Source organism: Anthonomus grandis, chromosome 3 (assembly GCF_022605725.1).
Source record: "Anthonomus grandis grandis chromosome 3, icAntGran1.3, whole genome shotgun sequence".
Lineage (NCBI taxonomy): Eukaryota > Metazoa > Arthropoda > Insecta > Coleoptera > Curculionidae > Anthonomus > Anthonomus grandis.
This window is the reverse complement of record NC_065548.1, coordinates 9,178,239-9,206,099: the sequence shown is the minus strand read 5'-3', so window position 1 is coordinate 9,206,099 and position 27,861 is coordinate 9,178,239. Positions and strand designations below refer to the sequence as shown.

At 30.5% G+C, this 27,861-nt stretch overlaps 1 protein-coding gene across 1 annotated transcript in view; it reads right to left on the bottom strand.

Moving 5' to 3' along the window:
* LOC126733929 (uncharacterized) overlaps positions 1-22,528 on the bottom strand; it is a 36,479-nt gene extending 13,951 nt beyond the window's left edge. Inside the window, exons 1-5 of the mRNA XM_050437416.1 lie at positions 22,387-22,528; positions 16,840-17,270; positions 16,424-16,552; positions 16,244-16,372; positions 16,021-16,179 (exon numbers count right to left, since the gene is read on the bottom strand). Coding sequence (XP_050293373.1) covers positions 16,021-16,179; positions 16,244-16,372; positions 16,424-16,552; positions 16,840-17,270; positions 22,387-22,392 — 854 coding nt within the window. The 5' untranslated portion in view covers positions 22,393-22,528. The remainder of the gene's footprint in view (positions 1-16,020; positions 16,180-16,243; positions 16,373-16,423; positions 16,553-16,839; positions 17,271-22,386) is intronic.
* Positions 22,529-27,861: the final 5,333 nt, after the last annotated feature.

Below are 27,861 nucleotides of genomic sequence, written 5' to 3'. Positions count from 1 at the left end.
CTATTAAGTCCAAGCAGATACCGAACTGCTCTCTTTTGGAATTTAAAGATACGCTTAAATTGAGTCACACCTCATGTGCCCCAGAATGGAAGGGCATAACGTAGATATGATTCAAAAAGGGCATAATAAACTGTTCTTGATGTTTGAAAATTTAATTCCCTGGAAACTGATCTTAAGGCAAAACATGCTGAACTTAATTTTTTATATAAGGCATCAATATGCAAGTCCCATTTTAGGGAGTAGTCAACATTCAAGTCCCAAGAACTTCACAGATTCAACGACGTCCAAACTGGTGTTGTTAAGTACACTAGACTTTAGTTTTTGAGACATTTAGGCACAGAAGATTAGAATCGCACCACGATTTAATGGTAATTAAGTCATTAGAAATAGTAGCATGTAGTGCCCTAGCATCCGGATTGCTCCATGTAAAGCTGGTATCGTCAGCAAAAAGACAGATTTTGCCACTGATGTTAAGATTGGCCATGTCATTTATGAAGATCAGAAACAAAATAGGGCCCAGGACTGAACCTTGAGGTACCCCGCATTCTATTGGTTTACAAGAAGATTCTAAATATAATTTTTTAGTTATTCCAGGTAGTTAAATTAATTTTTTTTATCTCTTTTAAGTAGTTAAACGGATTTTTTTGTAAAACAAATCGGACAATTGAATTCATTTATTCTTTTATCAGTTTTGGTTGTTTTTTCCTTTTGAGGCACTCTCCCAGTCATTCTTCCATGCATTAAAAATTATTTTTTTTGTAGTTTCCCGGCAATTAAACTAAATTCGTTATTTTTGGCATTTTAGGCATTAGAAGCCTTATTAGTTCAATAATTTTCCCAAAAAAAAAACAATTTTTTGATATTTCCAGGATGTTTAAGTAATTTTCTTGATTTTTGTGAAATACTGACTAAAAAAACTTTTTTTAATTGTAATAATGCAATATTTTATTGTTATTTCCAGGTATTAAAAGTCCAGGAAGTCATTTTCTAGTCATCCTTTATCAGGACAAGAAGCTGACGAAGCTTTTTTTGCATATTTTATGTATTTTGTATTATAAAACTTTTTTATGGAGATTTTTTACTTGTAATAATTAAACCGGTTTATCATAATTATTATTTTTATTATTAATTTTCCGCTGTTTCTTGGTCCTTTAATCAGTTATTTTTGTTCCTTGAAGTAATTTTCACTTTATTCCTTAAATTTCACCTTCATTCCATTATAGAATTCGGCATCCGTTATTATTGCAATTAGTTTATTTAAATAAATCTAAGTGTCGCCAAACTTTGAACTATTTAAATTGCCGAATCCAATAGCGAGGAATATTTATGCGGTGTCTAAGGATTCAGCAGGTACAATGTTAGAGCTGTGTCCAAATGTAGAGTGGAATGTCGATATTGTTAATATATATCAATATTTTCTTTAGGTTTTCCATAGATTGTATATATGACTTGTTTCATTTGGTTTTCTGGATGAAAGTCTAAATATATCCTGGACTAGCAGTTATTCTATCTAGCGGAAATGTTGAGAACTATTTATCAAATATTAAGAATTTTTTTCATAAGTAATTGACTAAATAGCCTAAATTAGCATAGACTATGTACCTGGCTACATAATATATACAGTATAAATTAATAAAAGGATTATACAGTATAAATTCTAACCATATAACCCATCAATCGCATCATAAATTACCCAAACTAACTGCCATTGAATATTCGGAACAATAGGATCCTGTACGCTAATAGCGAACTGCCGTGGGATAAAACGCGGTTCAATAGCAGTATGACGAAAAAAAAAACAAGCAATTTTTTGTTGTAAATTCCGCTTTTCTCTGTTACAAAAACCGCATCAAAATCATGATGAACGCACAAATGAAGCATTTTTTTATTATAATTGGGACGCGACTTCCTATGAGAGCGGAAATTCCTTCCGCCGGAATAATTTTCATAATTAAGCAACGTTACCGATGCGATTTATATGAGTGAAACTGAAAGCTGATAAGGAAATCTCAGTTTTTTTATAACACGCATGTGTATGTGCTTTGGTTTTCTCTTAAAAAGCGTAAAAACAGTGGATTAACTAAGAATGAAATAAAAGAAAACGAATATTTTGATAAAATTTGAAAGAAAAATTCATTTTTTTGGGTGCTGAAGCGAGAATCATCTCAATTCGAAGATCTTTAATCAAATTTATAAGAAAAATTCCTTTAGCAAAAATAGATAAATTAAAAAAAAAGATTATTGATGCTGATTATTCGACCGCAGAACGGATCAACTGATCAAAAATAAAATTTAAAAAAAAACAAATTTTTTGATAAAATTTGAACGGAAAATTCATTTTTGGTGCTGAAGCGATGATTGTCCTAATTCGAATATTTTAAATCAAATTCATAAGGAAAATTCTCTTAGCAAAAACAGGTAAATTAAAAAAAAAACGTTATTGATGCTGCTTGTTCTGCCTCAAAATCGACCAAGAATAAAATATGTACACAAAATACAAGAAAATAAGTTTTTTGACAATATTTGAAAGGAAAATTAATTTTTTAGGTGCTAAAGCGAGGATCATATCAATTCGAATATTTAAAATCAAGTTCATAAGAAAAAATCCCTTAGCAAAAACAGATAAATTAAAAAAAGGTTATTGGTGCCAATTATTCGACCCCAAAACTGATCAAGAATAAAATAAAATAAGACGATTTTTTTTTAAACATTTAAAAGATAAATTCAAATTTCCAGGTGCTACAACGAGAATAATTCTAATTCCAAAATTCTGAATTAAACTCATAAAGAAAATTCTCTTAGAAAAAACAGGCAAATTAAAAAAACGGTATTGTTGCTGCTTATTCGACCGCAAAATCGACCAAAAATAAAATATGTGCATAAAACACAAGAAAATGAATTTCTTGACAAAATTTAAAAGGAAAATTCATCTTTCTAGTTTGTGCAGCGAGGATAATCTTAATTCGAATATTTTTAATCAAATTGATAGTGAAAATTTCTTTAGAAAAAACAGGAAAATTAAAAAATTCTTATTAGTGCTGATTATTCGACCGCAAAACCCAACAAGAATAGAGGAAAATTAAACTTTCTAGGTGCAACATAAAGGACAACCTTAATTCGAACATTCCGGATCAAATTTATAAATAAAATTCTCTTATTTAGGAAAATTTAAAAAAGATTATTAATGTCATTTATTCAACCGCAAAATCGACAAAGAATAAAATATGTACATAAAATGCAAAAAAACTAATTTTTTGACAAAATTTGAAAGGAAAATTCATTTTTCTAGTTTCTACAGCGAGGATAATCTTAATTCGAATTTGTCAATTAAATTCATAAACAAAATTCCCTTAGAAAAAACAGAAAAATTAAAAAAAAAGATTAATGGTGTTGATTATTTGACCGCAAAATCGACCAAGAATAAAATAAAAGAAAACATTTTTTTTTACGAAATTTGAAAGGAACATTAATTTTTCTATTTTCTATAGCAAGGATAATCTTAATTCGAATATTTTTAATTAAATTCCCTTAGAAAAAATAGGATAATTAAAAAAAAGATTAATGGTGTTGATTATTTGACCGCAAAACCGACCAAGAATAAAATAAAAGAAAACATTTTTTTTGACGAAATTTGAAAGGAAAATTAATTTTTCTAGTTTCTATAGCAAGGATAATCTTAATTCGAATATTTTTAATAAAATTCCCTTAGAAAAAATAGGATAATTAAAAAACAGATTAATGCTGTTGATCATTCTACCGCAAAACCGACCAAGAATAAAATAAAAGAAAACAATTTTTTTTTGAATCAAATTTGTAAAAAAAATTCCCTTAGAAAAAACAGAAAAATTAAAACAAGTTTATTGGTGCTGATTATTCGACCGCAAAACTTATCAGGAATGAAATAAAAGAAAACGAATTTTTTGGTGAAATTTCAAAGGAAAATTTTAATGTTCTACCACAAGGATAATCTCAATTTGAAATAATTTTTAATTAAATTCATAAAAAAATTCCCTTGAAACAGGGAAATTAAAAAAAAAGAAAATTGGTGCTGATTATTCGACCGCAAAAATTATCTTAGACTTTTTAAAGCAAAGTGTAGTAATTGTCTGGTATCTCTAGACAGTTGAAACTATTATTCATATTTTTCATGCAGCTTATTAATTATTATATATAATATTCACTGCCTGGACTACCTGCTAAGCAAGTAGTTAACTAGTTTGGTCAAAGTTTCCTCCAATTATCTGTATTTTAAGGAAGAAAATCCTGTATTTCCTCAAAGATTTACAAAACCTTTAACTGCCTTGAATAAACACAAAATTTAATTAAAGAAAAAATGTCCCGAGTTTCATGCAATCCTAGTGTTCATCTGCCCAAGCCTAAATTAATTTTAAGTGTCTTAAGCATTTGATAAATTTACTTTTTAACCTATTTAGCAAAAAAAAAGACTGGGTACTGTTTAAGTCTGATAACCAACGCCATTTTCCCCAATGGAACAAAAAACCCTTTTAAGGAAGGAACAAATAGAGTTTTCTGATATAACTCTGTTCACATAACTTCCACCAGGCTGATGTTATCCATTTATTTTACTGGCGGCGCTTTATATCTTTATCGCAATAAAATTTATAACACATTAACGTCGCGTGATGCTGTTTTATACATAAAACATATAGAAAAGCATTTCGCTACATAAAAGACACTTTATCTAGGGAGAATCAAACTGAAAGCCCTGGAGTGACTTTCGTCGGAGTTTTTTAAAAAAAAAAGCAGAGACAACCTCATTATTTACTTGGAAACTGGGAAACGGTCATGTATCATGACATTATTCCTGTGAAAAACGTTGTCGGTATTAAACCAGTGAAATAAGGCCTGCGGGAGTGCCCGTGGTCCTTCGCTGCTTTTACTTTATTTATTATTTAGAAGATATTTTCGTAAAGGGTTGTATTGTGCATCACTCGAATGCTTTGTTGTACATTGTGTAAGAGAGATTGGAGTTGGATGACCTAGTTAGATACAACCTTTTTTTGTTAAAGAAATATTTGATAGGTACTTCAGCTAAATTATTCTGTAGCACATATTTTGGACCTTCTGAATTTGATATTTGTGAGGACTATCAAAACAGTTTTACTCACATTTTTGCAAATAGATTATGTGAAATAGAATGTCTAGATCTATAAAGGGCATTTAGTGAAATAAATGATTTTTGTATCTGAGGTTTAACATGCTCCATAAATCATATATCAGAGTCTATAAGCCCAGGTTTTGAGCCGTTTGTACCATAGGTAATTGATCTACATCAATTACAATACTAAACTGGTCTGTTAGTATACAAGTTTGACTTTCAGTTTGAGTTTCAGGGTATTAAAAAAAGTCAATTGTGATATCAAACACAAATTTTCATTCACTTCTTGTCTACTATTCTTCAAGTTTTTCAAACCAAAAGAAAAATAAATTTGGGTATCAATATCAGCATACGTTAGTAGCAAATAGCTCTTAATCCTCTTTAAGATGTTTACGGTGTAGATTGGATAAAACAATGGATTCTAAATTGATCCCTCAGGAACACCAAAATTAGCTCTCACCCATCATTTTGGCACTAAATCTCTTGAAATCCATTATAAGAACGAATAAAGTTGACAGAGGCCTCATCAATTTTATAATAACACAATTTAGAATAGAGAAGTAGTATTAATGGTACCAAATGCCCTCGAGAAATGCAGTAGTACAAGCACTGAATAATACCTTATTATCAAATAGGCATTTATTTATGCAATCTACAGACACAAAGTCCATTAAATGATTACAATTGGTCCTTAATGACTAATAAGCACAGTAAGCACTACATATTACAAAATTAAAAAAAAATAGATTCTTTGTCCCCCAGATAATACATTAGGTAACTCAAAATAAAAAAAAACTAAAAAGAAAAAAAACTCAAAAGTATTCTACATCAGATATATTTTTTTTAAATTTCCCAAATGGTTCGTAAAATATGTCAATATGAAATAGTAAGTTGGCGGCACTGGACATTCGAAAAATTTGCAACTTTTTACCTAAATTGGTATTTGTTTTTTTTATATAAAAAGTTCCTAAATCTCTATTGTTATGAATGTTTACCGTTAAAAGCAATTTTTCGAGAAGAAATGAACAATCTATATTATAATGAAGGATCTTATGCGTAAACAACAAGCAGGCCACAGTTCTTCTGGAAGTAAGTTTTTTTAAATTAAATTCCGTCAAAAGATTTTCATAAGATATATCCATCAGATGCACACCATGTTTTTTATAGTACAAATACCGCAAAAACCTTTTTTGAACTTTTTCCAACATTTGTTCGTAAACCGAATAGAATGGACACCAAACAATCGAGGCATATTCCAATATGCTGCGAACATAGACATTATAGAGAGTAGTAATGGTCTATAAGTTAGTAAAGTTACAGGCATTACGAATTATAAAACCCAAAATCTTAAATGCCTTATTAACAACCGTGTTAATATGAGCATCGAAATGCAACTTATTGTCGAAAACTACTCCCAAGTCTTTTATTTCTGTTTTACATTTTAAGACATTAGTACCCATTTTATAATTGTAATTAATTGGCACTTTTTTTCTAGTAAAATTTACTGAAATACACTTTTCAACATTAAAAGATAATCTGTTTTGTTTTGCCCAAAGTATTACTCTATTCAGGTCATGCTGAAGGAGTTCGCAGTCCTTAATACTATTAATTGCTCTATAAAATTTAAAATCATCGGCAAACATTTCACCATCACAATATTTTAAGCACAATGGTAGATCGTTGATAAGACATAAAAAAAGCAATGGCCCCAGGTTAGACCCCTGAAGCACCCCTGACAAAGCGACAAAACTTCGAGATGTACACCCTCTATATACTACATACTGTATCCTTGATTGCAAGAATGAAGCAAGCAACTGCAGAAGATCGTGCGATAAGGCATTGGAAAGTTTTCATCTAATAATAATTATTAATTATTATGCAATTATTTTCATAAAATCATTGCATAAAACAGTTTTCACTTTCTTATCTTGTCAAGTAGTGTCAAGTATTAACACAGTATAACCTGTCAAAGTAAAAAAATTGCGATTTTTATCTGCTTAGATCTTGATAGTGCTTTGATCAAATTATGTCAACTAACCCATCTAATTTAAAATTAAAAAATATATAGCGTGTTCCATATAAAATAACGTAGTTACGTAGAAATATTAAAAAAATGAATATTTGATATTTATCATCAAATAGGCGTTAGAAAGCTAAGAAAGTGCAAACTATTTTCTTATATGTCAAATAGTAATAACACAATAACCTGTCAATGTAACACAGTTAACATATTCAACTGTTTATATCTGAAGACTGGTTTGATTAAAGTTTATCATAAGACCCATTTGATATCTTAGGATCTTGCGTAGAATCCAACACAAAATAACATATAAGGTTCTATTTAAAAAAACGTAGTTTCTATTAGTCTTAAAAGATATGACAAGAAAATTAATATTTGATATATATCATCAGAAAACCCTTGGAAATTTAGGATAAGAAAATGAGAACCGTTTCATTACATGTCTTGATCCCATGCTCTAATGATATCATCAAACATGGCAACCAAAGCAACTGAAGGACTATAATTCTTTTAAAAGCCACACCGAAAGTCAATCAAAATATCTGTAGGTCATAGTCGATAAGGTTTATAAATAAGTCTACTCAGAGCTACTTTCCACTGATCCAGAAAGTAATTTGACTCGATACAGCAGTTGTATTGGGTTGGGTTGGATGTAAACCCAATGTGAACTGCATATTTTTCCATAAGACAATTACAATACTGCAGCATAGATGCGCTTATATCTTCCACCCATGTTAACTTCCTGATCACTTATTTGATCAGGGTTAAATATACTTTGAAGATTAACTCCATATACCAACAAATTCCTTAAATTTCTTCTCAATATCTTCTTTTTTCTGTTCTTTCCATGGAGGGAGTAAAGTTATGTAAGTTTACTCTCTCCATGCATCAGCGCTCCTGGAGGACTTAAAGTTTCAGAGAGCATGATTTCTTTGCTTCATGAAAAGCTTTAAATTTGTGACATCCAAAATGCTCTGTACTTGCCGACACTAATAGAGGCAATTTTTTTTAAATATCCAGAATTTCAATTTCGCATCAAAATTCCTCTTTTCCTCAGGTACCGTCTTTGGACCACTAAGGCCGATTCTTCTTTATCTTGAGCTCGATCGATTACGGTATTACCATCCATGTTTGTCCAATCTATAATATTTCCTAACCAGGACTTTTCTCTTTCCCTATGCCTCTTTTACCTTTAATTTTTCTTTCCAGTATTACATGTAGTTGTTCATACTCCTGCTTCTGCTGCATTACATATTCTAGATAGGCTGATTTTCTTATCTTCATGATACCTCTTAACTAAGAGCGGGTATTCATTCTATTTAATACTTCTGTATTTGTTATTCTGGAGTCCAGGCTATAAGTCTAATTTCCGAAGTTGTTCCTGCTTCACCGTCCATATGTCACAGTGCCATATAAGAACAGGGACTACAAGCACTCCACTGTTTTTAATTTCACCTCGAGGGGTAAACCTGGATTATAGACTGGATTATAGACAGTATATTTTGCATTCTCAGTAAACCTGCCCTGCATACTTCTATTCTTATTTTAATCTCTTTAGCTTGATTTAGCAAATGTATATATCCGGAAATTACGCGTTAGGATTTCGGTAGGCGATTCTACTTGAAAAATTAATGCAGCAAACTTTAATGCAATTTTTTCGAAAACTTTTTCGACAATTAAGGAAGATACAGTTTTTTTAATAACTTTTTTTCTAGTGTACTGATTTTCGGCAAATTTTGTATGCATGTTAGTAGTGTTTCTTTGTATTCACCCTATTAATTTGACACTAGTCGTCAATGACAAAAAGCTTAAGCTGTCGTTCATCTTAGAAAAATGACTTAGAACTTTTTTATTTTAATCTTTTTATAAACTTGGATGTCAAATTAGTAAGGAGCATCAAAATATCTTTTAAAAAGGTGCTCTTATTGCATTGTCGTATAGTTAACGGTTTTCGAGAAAAACGACTTTAAAAATTAACCGTACCTTTTACAATTAAAAATTCATATTTTCAAAATTAACACAGCAAATCTTGAAAACATATATTGTTAAATGATAATTTGTTAAATAAAATAACTATTTACGATAACACATTAATTAATTTTGCTTTGGACGTTCCAACGAATCCTAGAGAATAATCTTTCCCTCTGTTTAATTACTTCACAATTGTCAATAATCCGTTGTCTCAGCCCTTTACGGTTATTTACAGGAACCTTGTAAACGAGAGATTTTAGACAACTCCAAAGGAAAAGATCCGTAGCGTTTAGATCTGGCGATCTGGGAGGCCATTGCACAAACCCACCGCGTCCAATCCATCTTTCAGGGAATTTTTGATATAAATGTTCTCTCACTGCTGCATTGAAATGGGGTGGAACGCCGTCTCGTAGCAGCCACATTTCACGCCTTATTTGAAGAGGAATATCATTTAGTAGATTTGGCAACTTATTTCTTAAAAAGTTTACTGTAGACCTCACCATTTAACCTTTGCGCGAAAAAAATGTGTCCCTATTAAATGATCGTCGACAATATCGGCCCACACATCGAGGGAAAATTTATTCTGAAAAGGTTGTTCTATAATTACATGAGGGTTTTCCTCGCACCAATAATGTTCATCATGAAGGTTTATTAAATCATCATGTCCAAAGCTAGCTTCATCGGTGAAGAGAATGAAACGTGTGAAATTTTGATTACGATTACGAAGGTTTCTAATGGTTCTACAAAAATTAAATCAAGCCGCTGGATCTTCAGGGTTTAAAGCTTGAACCTTTTGATAATAAAAGGGATGTAGGAGTTGCTCTTGTAAAATTTCATAAACTGCACTTTTCGGAATATTTTCCTGAGTTGCAATTGATCGGACGCTAAGAGTAGGGTTATCCTCAATCTCATTCCAAATACGAAGTTCCGTTCTTTGAGTTCGAGTTTTTTGTGGACATCATGTCAACTATATTAAATGCTCCAAATTCTCCTAGTCCTGATGGATAGTGCTAAATTTGCAATCGTAGTATTGCAAGCAATCAGGGCTTGCTTTGCTAATTTAAAAAATCAAAATTTCTAATTTAACGTACGTAAATGTTTAAAGTGGTTTTTCTCAAAAATTTCAAATTTCAAAAAAAGGTTTAAAACAAAAAAGTTCTAAGTCATTTTCCTAAGGTGAAGGACAGCTTAAACTTTTTGTCATTGACGACTAGCGTCAAATTAATAGGGTAAATGCAAAGAAACACTAGTAACATGCATGCAAAATTTGACGAAAATCAGCACACTAGAAAAAAAATTATTAAAAAAAAATTTTTTTTTAACACCCTGTATCTACCTTAATTTTAAGTTTTCGAAAAAATTGTATAGAAGTTTATTGTATATGAGGCTGTGAACCTTCTGGAGGGTAACGCCGTTAATTACATTACAATGTTTACATGTTGTTTTTATGAGTTTCGATCGAACCATGCCCCATTCACCTTTAATCCGATTCTCAAACTTTCATCCGTTAGAGTTCTCATCATTGTCTGCAGTTGTTCTTCGGATTTTCCCATGACCACGTCATGGTCTTTTTCTATTTCCTGTTTCCATTTTCCATCGAAGAAACATGTTTGGGCTTTCAAAGAACGCTATGTACTATCATCTACTATTAATCTACTATCAGTATCTACATGGCCTCGATCATCCAGGGCTACTCCTTTCTTCGCTCTTCTTTTCCTATTGTTTTTTATGCTGTCTCAAAAAGAGTGTCTCTAAAAATAACGTTGTTTCTTTTTGGTGATCGCTGCCATATTTTTTGTCTCGACCAGATAATTGGGTCGTAATGAATTTAAGACTTGTATATCTTCGGCATATAAATCGTTATCGCAATGTGGAAGAGAATCCCTTCAACGTATAGAGTGTAAAAAGGAGAGGTTCCAAAACACTGTCCTATGGTACACCTGACTCTACAAACATGCTTCCTGATAAATACTTCTCAATAGCTAATAACTTTTTGTGAGCTGTTATATTAAAAAAAAACTTAGGCCCAAACGCTAAATCTTAAATCAGTACAAGATACAAGATAAAATTCCTAATAAAAAATCATAGTTCATTAAACTAAAAGCCCGTGTATAGTCCAATAGCAATACACCGCTTCCTTTTCCTTGTCTTTGGCCTCTGTTATTTTATTAGTAATATACCTTAAGGCAGTGGTCCAACTATAAACACCACGAAATGTTTTTCACTTAAAATATTATTTTTTAAAACAAATTTGTAAATTTAAAAGGTCTGTTTCCAGGATTTTGTACATAGCTGGCAAAATTCAAATTTATCGAACATGTCTATAGTTCTCGTGCTGGCTAACCTTTGGATGAGAAATTACAATAACAGATTTTAAGAAACAAGGACCAAATTAGGTATGAATTTAGCAAAAATGAATATTATTATTTTACTTGTCAAGATAATCAAAATAATTTACCCCAAAATGCAGAAACCGATTTCTAATTTTTAAATCTATGTGACTAATAAAAAAATGAGAATTTTATATGGGACGGCTTTTTAGTTCTGTTGTTTTATCTTATAACAACAAAGACTTATTTAGCCATTATAGGTTAATTATAACTAATATTATCAGTAATTTAAAATAAATAACTCATTTATGCAAGTTATATTTTAATAATGTGAGGGTCAATATTTCTTGTCTTTAGATCTGGTAATTATGTGTAAGTTTGTCTGCTTTGTCAATAAGAAATATTTCTTGAATAAATAAGTATATTGTAAGTATATTTCTGTCTTTTATAAGAATTGACTGATGTTGAGAGTCTTATAAAAAGTGGCAAATATACTAAAGGCAGCTTATCAGTTTGGAGAACATTAATTGATAGTGGGTTGGCATTGTGGGCGCCATCCAGTTTAATGTGTTATTTAAAGTGCAGTTACAAAAACCTTTAATTGGCAAATTGGTTCTCGCATAAACAAAAGGATGTTAAGAAATATAACACATAATAAAACACAAAATAGCCTTAATTATTAATACTATTATATTATAAAAATTTGCAATTACTGGTCAATATGTTCATTGTGTAACCTTTCCCTTAAATAAATCATTGTTGTAAAAATTATAAGACAGTTTCTTGTTAAAAGTACACCCCCCTTAAGTTATAAACATAGAAATAAATCAATAACCCGCTAGTATGTAACTACCCTTTGGCCAAAGTCTACCTACCGCACAGTACATTGTACAACATGTACTAAATCAAATCAAAATAAAAAAAAACCTTTCAGTGTGGTTGCTTACATATGTATAATATGGTATAAAGACAGTGAAACTAAAATGTATTAATTAAAATATTATTTCAGTAGATATGCAATTTACATTATAGTGTTGGCAAGAAAGAGTTTTAGGCACTAGACAATAATTAATAAATTAGGGACCCATCAAATAGTATAAATTAATCAATATGACCATTCCCAAAATCAAAATAACAATACAAATCAGAAATCGTAACATTCCTTTTATCTGGTTCCACCTGGTAACCCACTGTGCAGATTCAAGGACAGCAGCTGACTAAGGTCCAATCAATAACGTCATATAGAGGCAAGGAATCCTGATAAAGCTCTAATTCATTAAACCTTCTGTCGACAACTGTATTTTCTGTTCATCGCTTGCCTTGCCCCAGGCATTTTTGATTATATTTTTTGATTTTAGACTTTAAAAAGTGTGATACTTCCAGATTGTGATTCGAGTCACTACTTTTAAATCTCTCATTAATTGTTCCATTTGGTTTCTAACGATGTTGCTCTCTCTATTTTAGGGTGACTTTCAAGTATACAGCCGTCTCTTTTAAAGCTGGGACCAGGTTTTACTAATGACTAGTTTTTATTCTTGACAGAAGTGTGTACATCTTGTGCCTCTGTCGTCACACATCGAAATTGTCCTAATTTTCTGTTTCATTCAGTTCCCTTTAACATTTAATGTACAAAACTGCAGAGATGATCTACCAATACTAATTAGACTGAGAACCTTCCCAGAATATTCAATTATAAGGTAAAAATGTTGCATTTTTGGAAGGTTCAGATTAAGTGAAAACTAATATTAGTCAGTTGAAAATTATAAAAATATATTTAAATATACTTTCCCAGGCAGTCACTATAATTTTGAAATAAATAGAGTAACTTTTTTGCTAATTCCAGGCAGTTGAAGAACATTATACTCGTCCTGTTCAGGTTTTTTACTTGAAGATGCAATCCGTCTACAATAAGGCAATAGTTTCTTATAGGTAGCCATTGAAGTAGATGACTTCCAATGAGATTTTTTTATTTGATCCTTTTCATCTGAATCCAAATAAATTTATTTGACCTAACCTCATTTTTTAGCTACATGGCTCAGATTTTATACTTTGTAGATTCTGTTTATTTATCATTCTAGAAGATGCATTCCATCTACAGTACACCCTACAATAAGGCAATAGTTTCTTATTGGTAGCCATTGAAATAGATGACTTCCAATAAGGTTTTTCTACTTGATCGTTTCATCTGAATGTAGATAAATTTATTTGACCTAACCTCATTTTTTTTAGCTACATGGATCAGATGTTATACTTTGTAGATTTCTTTGATCTATTATTCTAGGAGATGCAATCCATCTACAGTACACTCTACAATAAGACAAAAGTTTCTTGAAAAGTTAGTAAGGGAAGTCTTTTCTCCACAAATAAAACGCTAATCCTCTAATTTCAGGAGTTATGCATTTCGGCAAGTGTTCTTGCCATTATCAGACTTGGGTTACTTAACACATACACAAATTCTAAACAATAACAACAATAACTACAGTTATTGTTTAGAATTTGTGATTAGCGTTTTATTTGTGGAGAAAAGACTTCCCTTACTAACTTTTTAATTTTATATTGACTCCACTTCACAATGGACTTCTTCCAAAAGTTTCTTATTGGTAGTCATTGAAGTAGATGAGTTCCAGTGAGGTAAAAACTTCCAGTGGTAGTTGTGTTGTGTCAAATTTTGACAGCCATTAGTTATCGTTTGTATCTCAAACCTACATTTGGTTTTTTTAGATACAGATTCTCTTTTTTTTTTTGTTAATTCTAAGCAGTCGAAACACATTATCCTCGTCCAGGCAGTTTATTAAATAACTGTTTGTCCAGGTTATTGAATGTTATATTTTTAATAGCTTGAAAAAAAAGACTTTTACAATTAAAACTTTAAGAGGTAGTTGTTTCAGGTTTTGAAATTAATCTCGAGTAATTTTTCTGTTAATTCTATCAAGTGGAAAGGCATTATATATATCCAGGCTGTTTATTAAATAGTTGAACTATTTTTTTACATAAATAGACATTTTAACTGGCTGGAAAGAACTTAAAAAAATGCACATTATTAAAGCTTTAAAAGGTGTCAAATTTAAAAATAAATTAAGTAATTTTCCTGTTAATTCCAAGCAGTCGAAAAATATTATACTCATGCAGGTAGTTTATTAAGTAATTATTAGTTCAGGCCGTTGAAATATTTTTTTACATGAATAGACATTACAATTGCCTGGAAGAATCTTAAAATAATTAATACAATTAAAACTTTAAGAGGTAGTTGTGAAATTTTGAAATGAATTAAGTAATTTTTCTGGTTATTTTAGCCATTGAAAGAGAATTGATAAGTTTTTTAAAAAAAATTGTAGAAATGTCGATCTTTTTCATAATTTTTTTAATTTTTTTTTAAACAAATATATTCTATTACGTTTATGTTTTTTCATATTTTTATTGTATCAAAATCTTTTTAAATATGAATGTTTAGTTAAAATTTTCACGTTTTCGCGTACTGTTTGCCCCATCAGTTTTTTGCAAAGCTGTTCCATAGATAAATATAAGGTCATCTCATCGTTCCCCAAATATATCACTCTTGTTGACTCCTGTCATCAATTTTCTAATTTTTTTTAAAAAGATTTGCGTCGAAATCTATTAATTATCATAGTTTGAAAGTGATTTTTAATAACTTAAGGTAAATTCTTTAATTTCAGTTTCAGTTTAGAAACACTTTAAAAATTAAAGTAATAAAAAATTATAATTTAGCATATGTCATACTACAGTGAAATAAATAGAGATATGTAGTGAGCGTATATCCAAAATTTAATTTTTTTTTAAACGACCTAATAAGGAGCTCTAATTTAGCAACATCAACAGAAATAATCCCTGATATCCTTCAAAAAAAATACTCAAACATTTGATAAAATATCACTTTAGTCAGATAAACAAAGATTTCGAAAACTGATATAAAGCTTATGCTAATGGACGCACTTGCCGACCAAAAAGGCTTAAACATACCTTAATTCTGCTTCGTGCTTAAATATTTGGACAGTTTTAACTCTATGCCCGGTTTTACCACACACTAGAGCTTTTGGATGTTTGTAATTACGAAATAGCAGTTAAGGGTTAAATGGAAATCCAACGGTCGCGCCCGTTATGTGGAGAAGCTTTAAAGCTCCCTTTGTTTTCATACCATTTTGTTCGGTTGATCTTTTGTTGTACGTAAATCCGTAATTACTGTAAAAGCTCGTCTGGTAAACAGTTTTTATTTTTGGGGAACGTGCACTCTCTGCAAACCCCCAAAAACTCTATAAAGTTTCACACTTTACCTACTGTTACTTACAACAACGAAGATCAAAGAGTAAAATCGTAATTCTCGAGGCTTACTTAAATATTTAATAGAACGCGAGCCAACAAAGTTTCCATACTACCCAAGTCTCCCTTTTCTAATATCCGTAAAATCCGGACGGATTTATCTATTAAACTTTTAGAAACTTTTTAATCAAAGTGAAACGCTTATAGCAACCTCGAGTGCCGGGGAAACGTTGTTCCTTGAATATTTACACTCTTTCATACATAAAAGAGGACTTAGGGGTCGATTTTTTTTGGTTTAAACTCACCGATCTCTGTCGCCATAGCTGTACCCTCGAGCATATCCAGTACTAGCACCACCATAGTAACCCCCGGTACCATAATAATCGGGTCTGCTGCTACCATACCCTTTGCTGGCATAACTGTCATACCCTCTACTGTAGTAATCGTCATAAGGGTCATATCGACTAAAAATTTTTTTAAAATCTCTTCAGTACCAATTAATAGCAATCCTAGGTACAATTACAGTACCTGTAAGTGTCGCGGCTTCTAAGGTCATACCCTCTATTATCATATCCTACTCCTCTATCATAGTATCTATCTCTGGGGTCGTATCTATCATAGGATCCTGTGGAATACCGATTTCTCCCTCTATAATCCCTAAAATTATTATTCAAGAGATATTGCAAATGAACTTTTAATAAGACTAACCTGTAGTCCCTGTCATAGTCATCATATCTGTCATAGTACTTGTTGTCTCTCTCTGAGTATCTGTCATAAGGATCGTAACGGCTTCTTGAAGAGTACTGATAAGGGTCTCTGTCATATCTGTCATAGTAGCTGGAAAAGGATGGAAAATAATGATTGATTTGTAAAAGAAGAAGAAGTAGATGGAGAGCATGAAGAAAGAAATTGTGTGAATAAAGTCAAACAGTTTTAATGAAGTAAATAAAGGTGGAGATAAAAATGAACAGCAAAAAATATAGCCGAGGAAAAAAAATGAGAGGACGTAAGAAATTATGCAAACGATATAAATTTACGACTAAAATAAAATAGGAGCAATACCAAGTTAATAAATAATAATTTTTAAGAGAATCAAAAGCTATCTAGAGGTAATTCCAACCTACCGGTCTCGCCCTCTATTATAATAATTCGAGGAACCCAAATATCCGTTATCGCAAGTAGAACATCGTTTCCCTGTGGTGCTGCTCTTGGTACTTCTCTCTTCTTCGATGTGATCTTCTGGTTTCAATGATCGATCCTCTCTCTCACTCTCCTTAAATCTCCTGGTTGCGAATTTGTCTGTCTGGTACCGACTGTCTCTGGCCACTCGACTTACTGCCACGCCATCATGTGGATTTTTGGTTGGTTGTTCTGGATTACTGACATCTCTTGGTACTCTTATTATCGTAAGTAATTCAGCCTCTGGATTTTCTAATAATTCTAGTTCGGCAGTTTTTGTGTCAGTTGAAGGGGTAAAGATTTCTTTGACTCTAATCGTGTTTACTAGTTTGTACTGGCATAAGGTGAATAGGATGGCAGTGACAGTTACTTGAGCCTAATGGAAAAAAAGAGACTTTTTTAACGAAGCGGTTTTTGTTTTTGATTTCCTAGAAGTTTTAAAAATATTGGTTTTAAAATGGCACCCTTCCACCCTGTTTAAATTATTATTTTTTGTCTTGAGAGACTTATTACAGTGTGGACTTTACCATAGTCAAAAAAAAATCTGAAAAAAAAATTAAAGTTTTCGATCATTAACAATTATTTTGGTATTATTTTTGTTTAAACCCTAAATAAAGACTTTATTTTTTTTTTAAATCTGAATATTATATTAATTTTTTTTACTCCGCTGTAAGATTTTTAACAAAAAAAAATATTATAGAATTATATATTTTTTTATATAATTATAAAAATAAATAAAAGGGTTTTTTTTCTTACTATCTTACTCATTTAAATTGGAAAAATTATTTAAAAAAAATAGGTTATTTTTGTTTTGATATTAAAGAGTATTTTTTTTGCTTCTCATAAATGTATTTTTTTTTTAAGAATATGATTAAGTATTACATTAATTTTTCTTATGTGATTATTTAAAACTAACTTTTCGTAATTTTAATTGCAACTGATTTTTTTTTAGTATATTTAACCTTATTTTTTTAACTCTCCTGAATTATATTTTTTATTTATATTTCATTATATTAATTATCAAAAAAAATTTTTAATTACAAATTGTCTTTTTTTTATTTAAGTGTTATAATGAATTTAAAAAGACTTTAAACAAATTAAAAAAACGTATACAAGATGTTTTATTAAATTGAATTCAAATTGAAGCAACAAATTCCAAAAAAACTAAAATTTATTGAAATATTACCCTATATAATTATTTTCTTATTAATATTTTAATTTATGCATTAATAATTAACAAATATTTTATTTTCACATTCTAAAGAATAAAGCATAAATAGTGTGTATATATTAATTGTGAGAACTTAAATCTTCTTTTATATTTTAAGAAATATTTTTAAAATTTAATTTCTTAATAGAAGGTCATGTTTAATTTTGCAACATTTCTTAATTAATTAAATAAAAAAAAAATTAATGTTTATATTTATTCAAAATATAAAAGCTTTCACTAAAATTTTACTAATGATAACTAATTTTCTAAATGATAACATTAACAAAAAATTTAATTCTTTGATATGGAAATTTTTCTTTATATTTCCATTAAATAAGTCTTAATTAAAAGCTTTAAAAATATGTAAATTAAAAGAAAATCTACAACATTTTTAAAAAATTCGTTTATTAAATTAATTTTTTTTCTTCAAACAGACTTTAAAATTAAAAAAATTAAAAATTAAAATCGCCCTGAAGCGCTCGAATTATTAGTCAGTTTGTTATTGTTTTGTCTATAAACCAGACGTGTTCTTGTGATTTTTGACTGGAGGTTAGAATTTGCGTTTTCTTGCTCAAAAATTATACTTAAAAAAATGCGTGATCCTACAAAATCAAAGAGTTAAAAGTTCGTGGTGAAGAGCACATAAATCACAAGGGCAAACGTGTTTTAGCGCGTAAAACTGGCGAAACATGCAGGTATGTTAGAGGGTATATTTTTTAAGTGTGGGTTTTCCAATAAAAAAAAATATTTTTTTATAGTTGCAAAAATTGCTGTTTTTCCAAAGTTGCTGAAGAAAAAATAACTTCCATTCTTATCCAGTTTAATAATATGACTGACAAAAATAATCAAGATTCTCATTTAACTGGTCTCATATCAAAAACCATATTATTAGAAGACGTCCCCGATCTGAAATAAATATAAAAACTCACGGTGCTAGTTTTACTTACAAAATAAGGGTGGATGAATCTGAAATAAAAGTGTGTAAGAAAGCTTTTCTCAGCCTATATGGCATTAAAGATGCTCGTTTAAGGCGAATTCGAGGTTCCCTTATGACTACTGGAGCTTCTCCCAACGACAAAAGAGGATACATGGAAATAGGCCAACAAAAACTCCAGATCACATTACAGGACTTATTAAAATCCATATAAAATCATTTTCCGCTAGACGCTCGCATTATTCACGTCGTAAAAATCAAACTGTTCCTATTTACTAGAATCTCTTACGTTAAGGGATATGCATTGAATGTTCCTACAAAGTTATAATATAAACATACCATATAAAAGTTGAAACTGGAAAGTATTTAAGACATATTTTAACATTAAATTTGGATTTCCAAGATCTGACACTTGTTCAGAATGTGACAAACTTGCTCAGCAACTAAACCGTACAGATCTTAGCATAGAAGAACGAAATAGATTAGAATTAGAAAAGGAGATACACCTAGTAAAGCTGAAGCTTTTTTTGACCTAAAACGAAAATTTAAAATCAAAGCAATGGCTGAAAAAGTACTGTGTATTTGTTTTGATTTTATGCAAAATTTACCCCTTCCTCACATACCATCTAACCCTGTCTTTTATAGCCGTCAACTTTGGTATACATGACCTTGGAACTGATAATGTTTGGATGTACACTTATCTTAAAAATGAAGCCAAAAAGGGTGGCAATGCAGTCACTTCGATGTTACTGCATTTCCTTAAAAACCACATCTATAACCGCAGTTTGGTTATTTTTAGTGACGGTTGCCCAGGGCAAAATAAAAATTACGTAATGGCTCATTTTTTGTACACCTTGGTCAATATTCTAAAAATCGTTGATTCAGTAGAATACATATTTCCAATGAGGGATCATTCCTTTTTGCCAAACGATTCGGATTTTGCCCTGATAGAGAAAAAGAAAAGACGCCTGAAGAGAGCCGAGAGACCAGAGGATTGGGATAATATCATTTTAAATGCCAGAATGAAATCTCACCAATTTAATTTGATAAAAATAAAGCAATACGATTTTTTTGATATAAAAACTGCGACCTGCAACTTTTTCCTAAAAACTCCAAAGCCAGCTATCAACATTAAAAAAATTAGGATTATGAAAATAACTAACCAAACATCTTCTTTTTTTAAAGGATTTTTACAGTGACCCATTCAGAAGCAGTATTGTGGCCAAAGCAAATTTATTATGCAACATCCAACTGGAAAGGCTTTACAAGGAACCTCTTCCGTTTGCTTCAAATAAAGCTGAGAATTTAAGATCACTGTTACCGTTACTACGTCTTGTAGCTAATAAAAACTACTATGAATGTATTCTGGATAATACTTACCCTGATAACATGGACATTAATGAAGAAGATGATAATAGTAGTGGATGTGAAGATTAATTTACTATAAACTATTAAACTAATCCTTGTTTAGAATTTATTTCTTGTTTAAATTTGTTAAATAAAACGTATGTTTTTTCTTATTTAACTTCTTTTTCTTGCAAAAACAACTTATGTCCAACAGTTTTTTCAAATTTTTGACAAATATATTAGAATTATTTTTTTTTAAACAAGAATTAAATATATTAGCTTAATATACGCTATAATTAATAAAAAAATATGAAGAAATGATTTTGTTTTAAAACAAAATGTTTTTTTCATTTCCTGAAAATTTTGGATTTTGGACATATGTGTTTTTTGTAAAACACGCCTCAATTAGTTGAAAAATCACATTTTATGAATTTGAAAATTAATTCTTCTTAGAATTCTTTAAAAATTATTAAATAAAAAATAATCCTAAACGTTTTTAAAAAAAAATTAAAATGACTCAATTTTCTTAAATTGACTTTAAATTTGTTTTGTTTTATTTTAATAAATAAATAATATTAATGTTCCTTTAACTTAATTATTTTTATTTAAAATTTTTATATAATAATAATTTTCAAAAACCTATTTATTTTTTAAAAAAATGTAAATAAATACGCTTTATTAATTTTTTAATTAAAAAATAAATATTTGTTGAAACTTTTAAAAAACTGTAAATTTAAAAAAAAAACGTCCTTGTGAATTAAGAAACAAATTAACACGTTGAGTTTTTAATTTGAAAAATTGTTCTTCCTAAAATTTGTATTAAAGCAATTAAATATTACTAAATTAAAAAAAAAATCCAAAACGTACTCAAAATTTATTTATAAAATTTAAAATTTTTTATTTTTTTTAAATTGACCTTAACTTTGTTGTTTTTTTAGTTAATAAAATATTATTATTACAATTATAATTACAATATTATATTATTCACAAAAATGGTTATTTTTGTAAAAAAAAATAATTGTCCTTAATTAATAAATAAATAATATTAATTAATAAAAAAACCTTAAAAATCACAATTAATTATTTTATTGGAATTTGGAATTTAATTCTTCTTAAAATGTTTATTCAAATCCGTAAAAGAAAAACAAAACGTTCTAAAAAAAAACATTTAAAAAATGTAATTTTTTAATTTTCTTTAAATTTGTTTTTGTTTAAAATCTTCTTTAAATTAATTAGTAATTATTACTAATTATTTTATATTTTAAGTAATATTAAATAATATTTTTTTAATTTTTTTCCTTCTTTAATGATATATATTTTTTTAAATATTTAAACAATACTATCAATTACATGTTACCATAATAACTTGCTAGTAAATATCGATTTTATTAATTTTTTCTAAATAATAAATATTTTTTTTAAATCATATTAACAATAACTTTTAATAAATTTTGTAATTTGATTATTAATTCTTCTATAACTTTGTATTAATACCTTGAAATATTACCTTATCAAAAAAAAAAAAATCATTCAAAAAATTTAAAATTTTTACAATTTTCCTAAGTTGACTTTAAATTTTGTGTTTTTTAATTTGATTAATAACAAAAATTATTGTCCCTATAATTTTTATTTTTTTCCTTATGTTTCTTTAATTATATATTTTTTAATTATTTAAACAATATTTCCAAGTAAAAGAGTTAACACAAATATATGGAAAATGTATTGAAAAATGATAATAGATTTTTTTCGTACTTTTTATTATTTTAGGATACAACAGTGCTAAAATAAAAAGTAAATCTTTTAAGGGATTCGAACTTGCGACCCTTAATAGCAAAATGCTCATTTTCTAAGTCATCTCTATCTATGGATTTCATTAATTTATTAATGTTAATTCTTTTATATTTAAAGGAAATTAAATTAAAATTTTTTAAAAAGAAATTAATTCAAAATTTACCTTTTTTTGACCGTACTTAACACCAAATTCACAAAAGGACCACTTACCTTCATTATGAGATCAAAGAAGAAAAAAACGAAATTTCCGAGCACAAAATATACTAAAGAATGGTAAAAAGTACCATTCGTACCACCGCGGACCCACGAAAGGAAATGACAGACGAGTTGAAAACGGGACGACCCAAAAGCCGCTTAAAAATGACGAAAACCCAATCGGAATCGGGCATTTTACTATTTTTTTTTATTGTTTGGGACTCATAACCGTGTCTCCTCTTTACGCGGGTCAAAATTCAACCGATAGTAACCTTGATATGTATTAAATCATGGGCGGGTTATTCACTTTTATTACATTCACCATCATTTTAATACCAAACAAGGATAGAAAGTTATCAATTCCACACGAGTGCATCAATTTCCATCATCAATCAGCACTTTCCGACTATATTAAATGTCATAATTCCCCTAAAAGGTAAACCACTAGGATATAAGCTTTTACGTTTCTCAAACGAGGTCGGAAAGTTATCAATTCCACACCAGTGCCATAATTTCAATCTCTGACTTTGTAGATTGTCCTCCCGACTGACTTTATTAAACTCCATACCTAATTGCCCCAAAAAGGTAAACCACTAGAGGCAATAACCAGGACACTCTATTATTCCGTTACAGTTTAGTCATATATAGAGGATCAGCCGTCAAATTAACAAATTGAACTCCCGAGGGAAAACCGGGAAACATCCAGCATTGCACTCCTCCTGGAACTTCGAAAGTGGAAATGTCAGGGTGCGGCTGGAGACCCTCCCTCCTCCCTGTCGTCAGTTAAGTGATTTTAATGGATTGTCTTACGGCGTTTCGGTTTAGTCCAGACGTTTATGGAAAATAATCGGGATATTTGTTAGAAGATTCTTTTATAGAAAATTAAGTAGAGTTTCCTGAATTAATTTGGCTTGTCATGCTGTTAAATGCTGGAAAATTAATATGCAAACTGTAATGAGTCTTCATGCTTCTTCTTAGGATATGATTATCAACATAAATCTTTGGATAGCAAAAGACCAAGTCGAGGATCTTGAGTAGCCTTGCCTTTTCCTACTCCTGAAATACTTGAAATCTTTTCAGCCTAGAACATGGAATTAGGCACCTTTCAAGATATCCTGCAACGATCCTTCATGTTTCAGAAGACGATTATTAAGAGAAATCTCAGGATAACGGAAGACCAAGTCGAGGATCTTGAGTTGAGTTGAGATCTTCATGTTTCTACAATTTTTATTTCAGCAGATGATATTCAAAAAAAAATCTCTGGATAACAGAAGAGCAAGTTATTAATCTTGAGTTGCTTCTTCTTTCTCTGATCCTAAAAGTGGAAACTAGGTCTGTTTAGCCTGGAAAATGAAACTAAGAACCTTCCAAGGCGAGCTCTGAAAGGGACCTTCTTAATAGTGAGTCTTTTTGTTTATTTAATTTTTATTCCACATCAAGACGAATCGCTGAATAATAGAAGACTAAGTCAAGGCGGATCTTAAGTAGTTTCGCCTGATCCTGTTGCTAAAACATCGGACACCAAATCTTTCGATCTTTCTGAAGCTTGTCTGAATCTTAAGTGAAGTTGATAGTAAGATGACTTTAGCCTATTTTAACATTGTTTTTCCCGCCTTTTAACACAATTTAAACATGGAGGGTAGTCTTGAAGGTTCTTAATAATTTTTTTAATTTCTGAAAATATTTTTCTCATTATGTGGAACTCTTGTGTTACTCTTAATTTTTAATTTTAAAGTCCTTTTTCCTGTAAAAAACAACCTACAACTCACTTTCAGTTAGCACTGATGATAGCTCATCCACCAAAGAAAACGTGCTATATCTATTACAGACGACGAGTTGCATTGCATATGTTGAACTCCTTCTAGGTAAAGGAGTAATAGACGATCCAGTATGGTTGGAAATGGAATAGTGTCAATTGGATTGACACTCAAAAGAACTCATCTAGGAGCAGTACAATACCAAGAGCGATGGAACTGGAACTGAAACTCTACTGGAAGAAAACCGCAAAGATATTAACGAGGACATATATGCTGTCCCTAGAAAGGAAAAGCATAGTGATAAAATTCTGTATAAAATTAACAGTTCTAATGAAGAAAAGTAGTTTCTACCTTCTCACAAGCTGCCGAGGAGTATAGAATCGGACTCAGAAGATTTACAACTTAAAAAGCATTTAAGATTTGATGAAATCAGTACTGATATTAACGAAGAAATTCTGAAAAGAGACACCATAAGCGATGTAAGAGTTACCATGAATCCCACTCATGAACTGCTTGAAAAAATAGTCGATACAGATAATCCGGTGGAGCCATATAGAGGAAGAATAAGCCAATGGGTAGATATACAGAACCAGTATCTAACATCAGAAGACTTCGCTAAAGATCTAGATAGGAACAACAAAGGATTTTATGAGCATTCCCAGAACATTTAGCAATCTTTCAGTAGCAGCAGTAGTAGTGGCAGTTCACCTGTAAAGTATGATAAAGTCTACAAGGGAGGGCATGCTTGAAATAAAGTGAAACTACAGGATTTTTTGATTACTAGGCCTAAATTGTTAGTTCCTGTCATACTTATGCTGTAAGGCGTAGGAGAACTGGAAATTTAACTTCGAAGCAAAGTGTGACAAGTGAAAATGAGTATCAATCTTGTGAGAGTGATAAGGGTTAGTACTAGTTAGCATAATAATAAATATCTTGCTCTGATTCGATTATTTCGTACAAATATTTTGAGCCAAAAAAATGGAATTACACTCCTTTTCAGGTTCTCTTCAACGAGTCATTACGTTTCTTTAATTTATGTTTTAGAAAATAATCATCAAGAGGAATCCCTTAATAACAGAAAATTAAGTCGAGAATCCTGAGTAACTGTACCTTTTCCTATTCCTGAAACCAATTTTTTGATCGTGGAAAATAGAATTACAGACCTTCTGCAACAAGTCTTCGTGTCTTAGAAGATAATTATTAAGAGAAATATCTGGATAACAGAAGACCAAGTCGAGAATCTTAAATTGCTTCTTCTTTTCCTCTGTTCTTAACAGTAAAAACTAGCTTTTGAGTCTAAAAAAAATAATTTTAGACCTTTCAATGCTACCCTGTAATGAGTCTTCATGCTTCTTTAATTTTTGATTCAGGAGATGATCAATAGGACAACTCTCTGAATAACATAAAACCAAGTCAAGAATCTTGAGTAGCTTTGCATTTTCCTGGCCCTGACGCATTAAAAACCAGATTTTTGTAACCTGGAAAAGCCAAATGCAGGCCTTTCAAAGTTTCCTGAGATCGAGCCTTTATGTTTTCTCAATTTTTGTTCCAAAAAATGATCATCAAGAGGAATTGCTGAATAATAGAAAACCAAGTCAAGGATCTTGAGTAGCTTCGCCTTTTGCTGCTCCTAAAACATTGGAAACGAGATCTTTTGAGCCTGGAAAAATAGAAATAGAGACCTTTCAAGAGTAATCTACAACGAGTCTTTAAGTTTCATCAATTTTTGTTTCAGAAGATGATCATTGAGACAAGAATCCCTGAATAACAGAAGACCAAGTAAAGGATCTTGAGTTGCTACTTTGTAACGATCTTTTATGTCTTGGATATTAAAAGACCAAGTTAAGTTCCTTGCTTCCTCCAAGTTAAGACCGCTTGAGTTCCTTTACCTTTCTAGTGCTCTTAAACGGTAAAAACCAGATCTTTTGAGCCTAGAAAATAAAAATGAAGACCTTCTGAGGCTTCCCAACAGCGAGTCTCTTTGTTTTTTCAACTTTTGTTCCAGAAAATGATCATTAAGAGGAATAAAGAAGATTAAGTCGAGGATCTTGAGTTACTGCATCTTTTACCTTTGATAGTTGATATTAGAAAACCAAGTCAAAACCTTTCAAGGCTACTCTGCCATGAATGTTCATAGTTCTTCAATGTTTGTTCGAGGAGTTGATCATCAAGAGGAGCCTCTGGATAATAGAATATAAGTCGAGGTTCTTACTTTGATTCTCCTTTCTTTGCTCTTAAAAGTGCTCATAGCTTTCGACTTGGAAAATGGAATTGCAGACCTTTCAATATTATCCTGTAATGACTTTTTGTATTTCTTTAGTTTTTAAGAGGTCATCATCACGAGGAAGTCCTAGTTAACAGAAGACAAGGATCTTAAATGCTTTGCTTTTGTCATACCTCTGAAGCGGTGAAAACCAGATCTTTTGAGCCTGAAAAATGGAATTGAAGACCTTCGGAGAGTATCCTGCAATTAGTCATTATGTTTCAGAAGATGATGGTTAAGAGGAATTTTTAAACAATAGAAGATATCAAATCAATCAAATATCTTGACTTGCTTCTCCTTTCTCTGCGTTTAACAGTAAACACCCTTTTGAGCCTGGACAAGAGAACTTTCAATGCTAATTTGTCATGGTTCTTCCATGTTGGTTTCAGAAGGTTATTGAAACACAGGGAGTTGTTTTAATCATCATTAACAGGAATTCCTGGGTAATAGAAAACCAAGTTCAGGATTTTAGGATGCTTGTCCTTTTCCTGTTCCTAAAATATTAGAAACCAGATCTGAAAAATGGATCTTGACCTTTCGCTTAAAGGTGGAAAATAGATTGTGAGCCTGTAATGGTATTACAGACCTTCCTGGATCGCCCTTTAACGAGTCTTTTGAGTTTCTTTAAATCTTGTTCAGGAGATGATTTTCAAATAGAGTCTCTGGATAAAAAAGACTAGATCTTGAGTTACTTCTCTTGACCTGAAAGTTTAATTTCTGCAACCAATTCATTCTTTCCACTGACCTTTAAGCATAAGATCTTCAAAAAAAAATTGACTTATTGGGCATAGAACATAGAGCTATGGTCTTTCCAAGATGCTTCAATGTTCATTAAACATATAAAAGTTTAATGAAAGTTTCTGTAGAACGTCACTTAAAGGGTCTATAATCCGCCTTTAATCAAGCTTCCAGCACATGATCTTTAGAAAGAATTGCTGATAATAGAATAAGTAATTTTTTTTCAATTGCGTATTGTATCTTTCCTTGCCGAGTGTCTTTTGAAGAGGCTTACGGAAGACCTTCTAGACGAAATACGAATCCTTTGGAATATCCATTAAAGAATTTGCAATTTAAGGATTCTTAAAGTATTGAAGATTAATTATAGCAGATATTCTTTAAGGAAGTATTCCTATATAAGGGCATAATAGAGTGCATGTAGAGTGTAATCATGCATACAATTTGGCTGCTTTAAGAGCAAATATAAATTTCATGACGTCAAATCCTACTTAGAATCCTAACCTAAGATTCTTGCCACCTAAATGTTTACCTGACTTTCGACAGCTGACAAGAATGACACTTTATGGTTTTCATATAATCTGCATTGATATCGTATCTATGTTGTACAATGTTTTAAATATATCTTAATGTAAAAATTTGGTGCTTCCTAAATTTCAAAAAAAAGCTTAAAATTTTGATGGTAATAAGTCAACATATAAATCCTTAATGTATGTTTGTACGCTAACAAGAAGT